Source organism: Dipodomys ordii, unplaced genomic scaffold, assembly GCF_000151885.1.
Source record: "Dipodomys ordii isolate 6190 unplaced genomic scaffold, Dord_2.0 Scaffold37, whole genome shotgun sequence".
Taxonomy (NCBI): Eukaryota; Metazoa; Chordata; class Mammalia; order Rodentia; family Heteromyidae; genus Dipodomys; species Dipodomys ordii.
The window spans coordinates 7,643,012-7,648,278 of NW_012267253.1; the positions used below are offsets into that span (position 1 = coordinate 7,643,012).

The 5,267-nt window shown below is 45.5% G+C and overlaps 1 protein-coding gene across 1 annotated transcript in view; it reads right to left on the reverse strand.

The window, feature by feature from the left end:
* Positions 1-798, reverse strand: part of Calm2 (calmodulin 2 (phosphorylase kinase, delta)) — a 14,223-nt gene extending 13,425 nt beyond the window's left edge. Inside the window, exon 1 of the mRNA XM_013017983.1 lies at positions 614-798. Coding sequence (XP_012873437.1) covers positions 614-616 — 3 coding nt within the window. The 5' untranslated portion in view covers positions 617-798. The remainder of the gene's footprint in view (positions 1-613) is intronic.
* Between the last annotated feature and the right edge of the window lie 4,469 nt (positions 799-5,267).

Here is a 5,267-nt window from a genome sequence, read left to right on the forward strand (position 1 = left end):
GTCCGGTCGTGGGCCTGAACTCTGGGCCTGGGCACTGTCCCTCAGCTCTTCAGCTCAAGGCTAGCACTCTACCACTTGAGCCACAGTGCCACTTCAGGCTTTTTTCCTTTTTGCTTATGTGGTGCTGGGGAATCGAACCCAGGGCCTTACCGCCCGCCCTCCCCCACCCCCAGGCGCCCGCCGCATGGCGGCCCGGCGGACAAAGGCGCTTCCTGGCGCCCGCGCTAACCGTCCGTGGGGTATTTGAATCCGGCCCCGGGGCTGACCTTCGCAGACGCCCGACCGAGGTGTTTCCGCCCCACTCCTCACTTTCTCTCCTCTCCCCCCCCCCTGAACCCCAGACCATCCTCCTCCGGCCGAGCACGACGCTCCGCCGCCTCAGGGGCTGCGGGTCCCACCCCCCACAACTCCCCGGAGGAAGACCCTGAGGTAAATGGGGGCGGGGAGCACCTGCGACACCACCCTCCCGGGGAGCCCCCGGCCTCCGCCGCTCCATCCCTCGGGAGAACATTGCTCCTGAGGCCTCTAAGAGCGCTGAGGTCCATTTTTCTCCTCGATTCGCTTCGGCATCTCCCCCACAAGCCGAGCGCCGGCACCTGAACGACGAACTCACCATGCTGCAAGCGCTACCGGTTCCCGAGACGCGACTACACAACCACTCGGCTCGCTCGCTCCGCTCGGACTAATTCTCCTCCTCCGCCCCCAGCGCCTCATAAACACCTCCCTCCGCAAGATCCCTCCGCCGCACGCCAGATAACGGAACACCGCCAACGAGTCCCGGCCAGCTCTCCCCTCCCCCTCACACTCCTCGAGACCCCTTCATCCACAGTCATTTGGTCGAGAGGGAAAGAGATAAAGACGAGAGGGAAAGCTGGTGACGTAAGTAGATTTCATTCCCCAGTAAGCCGTTAAAAGGCCGGTGGAGTCGCGCCTGCGGGGCGCTACTTTGCGGCGCGGAGGAGCACGTTGGTGGCGACGCGCTCTGCGATAGTCGTTGAGTCGACCTCTGATTGGCTGGTTCGTACCTGCAATGCGTCACTTCGGCTCTCAGCCGCCGCCGGGAAGCCGTGCGGCTTCTGCCGTTGCTGCACGGGCCGTGCTGTCCTGGCAACTGCGCCAGGAGGCAGAGTCTCCTGTTTTGCGCTTGGATGGAGAAGCTTTCTCCTCCGCCTATCCTTTCCCCGCCACACACACACACACACACACACACACACACACACGCACTTTGCGACCCTTATTAAGGAGTAGATAAAAACACGTAAAACCAATTAGGAAAAAAAGCTTGAAAGTCCCCCCCAAAAACATGTACCCCGCCCACAGCTTCTCAGCCTAGTTTCTGCCTCGTGGAGAAGATTCGTTTCCGTTTCCTTTTTTAAAAACAACCCATGGAAAACTGGATAAGGGCAAAATGCAGCTGGGTGGACTGACCATCTGAAAGGGGCTTCCGTTTGTACTGCCCGCTTTCCTTTCCTCACCAGCAAGAAGAGAAAAAGTCCAAGATCCTGTGGGACTGGGCTCCGAACATCTCCCTTTGACAATAGGACCTCAAAGTGGACAGCCAGGAGAGGATGCCTGGAAATTTAAAAGGGAATTGCAGTTTAATGGTTAAAATAAAAAAAAAAATCCCTGAGAAGATTTATGGTTCAATCACAGATCAGAAAAAAAAAAAAGGTCCTTAGGCCATAACAAGGCCTTGAGAACTTCCCTACAATAGAAAAGCACAGGCCTGTGGCTCTTGAAACCTACTGAACAGCATTTTTAGCCAGCCAAGATAAATTTTACCCACTGAAAGGACTTCCCTTCAGAACAGTTTTTCTGCCCAGCAAGATCATTTCTGGCCCTGCTTGGAAGTTTTTAACGAATTTAACCTCCTTCTGTCAAATTAGATATTTTTTTCTTGCACCATCAAAAGTTTTTTTCTTTACTATGCCAGAGATAGTATGCCTAATGCAAATTAGGCATTTCTAATTAGTGTGGACAACCCTGTGACTCTTTCAGATGACTGACAGGTCAATCAGATTCTGTGTTTCTATTGTCCTTGCTAATACAGTGATGTAATAACCATGAGGAAAAAAAGAAATCTAACCTTATCCTACAAATGAAATAAATACCATTGAGGAATAATGTTACTTTAGAGTTGCACCTCTACTTCAGAACCTGAGGCTACAATTCCATACTGTGCATTCTGGTATCTTGCAAGTCTTTGCAGGGAGTACCTCTCAAATCTGTCTCTGATTTTTCCTCAGATGGAAAATCCATCAATGATCTTTTCCTCCAGCTGAGTCACTAAAAATATTCTTTTTACATAGCGTCCCATTAGCATGCAGTGATTTTACATATGAAAATTTTTAATGATGGGAAATTGAATGACAAAATGAATAATCACTTCCTTTAGAAAATGAATTTTTAAAAGATTGGTGCATAACATATAGTAACTATGAGCTGTAGTCTAATATACAGAATGTGTTTAGGCAAATATATATTTCATCCAGGAGCAGTGTGCTTTGCAGCAAATATTTGAGAATAAACTGTGCTTTTAAACAGCAGATATGAGTTTTTGTGATTTTCATAGGTTGAATTTTGGTAGGCCCTCTCTTATAGAACCTTCCTTGCTGACCTCTCAAGAAGAGAAAATGAGAGAAAAGTCAGGAGTGATATTTAAAGCTGTTGTGGTTTATGTGTATTTGAGACTGTTCCAAGTCAATTTATTTATGGAACATTTGTCTTCCACAGCATGACATACAGTACTGCTTGACTTTGGCAATTGCCAGCTGAGAATCAAAGTTAGTGATGGCCATCAAATTAGGGCTTAGGAGGTGTTTTTCTATCCCTGCCCCTACACTACCAACAATGATGAGATCTTACACTACTCTTACCTTTGTTCATCTTGAGAAAGTAAGAATACACTCCCTTTCTAGGTCTCTTCCTCATTTGTTGAACAGAGATAGCACCAGTCCTACCTTTTGACAACTTCCTTCTCACCGTTTTCTTCCTCCAGACAACTGTGCTAATTAATAAGGGCATAGGGACAATCATAGTAGTATTCTTGTGTATAGGGTTTATGGGTTTCTCAAAAGGTAAAAATAAATTTTAAAAAATAATAAAAATCAAATGCTACATGTCCTAAGACATTGATCCTAAGTAAGGAGTTAACTTCTGTGCATCTTAAGTGTTTTCTAGCTAACATACCAACATTGAATTGAGAAAATAGAACCAAAACCACTTTCTTCTGTGGCTCAGTTAAGGAGCCCTGCCTGAAAAAGTTAGGTTATTTTCCCTTCAGATTTGGAGCTGGGATGATGGCAGAAACACAAAGCGGAGCAAAATTGCTCCTATCATGACATCTAGGAAGCAAAGACAGCTTGCTTTTTTTTTAATAAAACCCCTCACTCCAAATGCATTAAACTATGAATCCCAAATGGATTGATCCAGTTATGAGAGCATGAAGCAGAACATCGTGGCAGGAGCACAAGGTAGAACAAAGTTATTCCCTTCATGGCTGCCAGGAAGCAAAGACAGGTTGCTTTTATAACAAAACCCTTCACCCAGCCCATCAAACTATGACACCATAGATAGATTAATCCAGTTATGAGATCAGAGCCCTCATGAGCCAAAGACCCAGCCTCTAAACATTGCTGCATGATAGTCTTCAACACAAGTTCTAGGGGGGCATTTAAGTTCCAAACAGGAATTCAATCAGGTCATGTTTTACTTGTTGCCTTCTCAGCCTGATGAAGGTTGAAAAGTATAGGGAAACAACTGAAGCTTTCTTGAAAGGCATTATGCTCATATATACATAGGAAAAACTGAACATCATCTTTGTTTCTTTTTTCTTTTTTTTGGGTCCGGTCGTGGGCCTGAACTCTGGGCCTGGGCACTGTCCCTCAGCTCTTCAGCTCAAGGCTAGCACTCTACCACTTGAGCCACAGTGCCACTTCAGGCTTTTTTCCTTTTTGCTTATGTGGTGCTGGGGAATCGAACCCAGGGCCTTAGGCATGCAAGGCAAGTGCTCTACCACTGAGCTACCTTCCCAGCCCCTTTCTTTTTTTCTTTTTTATAGTACTGTGTTTGAACTTAGTCTCTCACTTGGTAGAGTTCTACCATTTGGGCCATGCCCCTAGATGAACATCTTTATTTTTGCTATTGACACCCTGCTATCCATTTATTTGCTCATCCAGAAACTGAAATATCATTTTAAGGTGTCCCTGATTGCATAGGATTTCTTGGGATGATGTATGTTTGGTGTTAAAATGGATAGTTCCAGAAAAATCAGAGTGCTTGGTTATCCTAGCAACCATGATCACTCATTCATGACATACCAGTAGCCATTATAAATATGCTGGAGGTGGTAATAATATATAATAAAAAGGAGTAGAGAAGCCAGGTGCTTGTAGCTCATGCCTGTTATCCTAACTACTCAGGAGGCTGAGCTATGAGGGTCATGGTTCAAAGCCAGCCTGGGCAAGAGAGTCCTTGAGATTTTTTTTTTCTTTTTTTTCAGTCGTGGGGCTTGAACTCTGGGCTTGGGCCCTGTCCATGCACTCTTCAGCTCAAGGCTATTGCTCTACCACTTGAGCCATAGTGCCACTTCTGGTTTTCTAGTGGTTTATTGGAGATAAGAGTCTCATGGACTTTCCTGCCCAGTCTGGCTTTGAACCCTGATCCTCAGATCTTAGCTTCCTGAGTAGCTAGAATTATGGGTGTGAGCCACCAGCACCCGGCTCCATGAGATTCTTACCTCCAGTTAACCACCAGAAAACCAGAAGTGGCACTGTGACTCAAAATGGTAGAGCACTAGCCTTGATCAAAAGAGCTCAGGGACAGTGCGCAGGCCCTGAGGTCAAGCCCTGGGACTGACCAAAAATAAGAAAAAAGGAAAAGAAAAATTAAGTAATTTATATGGAATAAAAGTTTATTTGGATAATGGTTCTAAAAGTGGAAGTCCAAGAGCATACTCCAGTATTCACCTTGGCATCTAGTAGGGGCCTTCTTGTTGCAGCATAAATGCTAGCTTAGCTTTCCCTTCCTCTTCTTATATAGGTGCTAATTTCATTGTAGGGCCCACTCTTATGATCTGATCTACTTGTGATTACTTCCCAAAGTCCCTACCACCAAATACCATTTATCATGATTTTAAATTCCCACATGTGAACACACATCAGGAAACATATTCAGTCCACAACATAAAGAAATTTAAATGCAGATAGGAAAAGGATGTTTAAGGCAGAGTAAAGAAACAAAAGATCAGAGATATATTATTACCACTT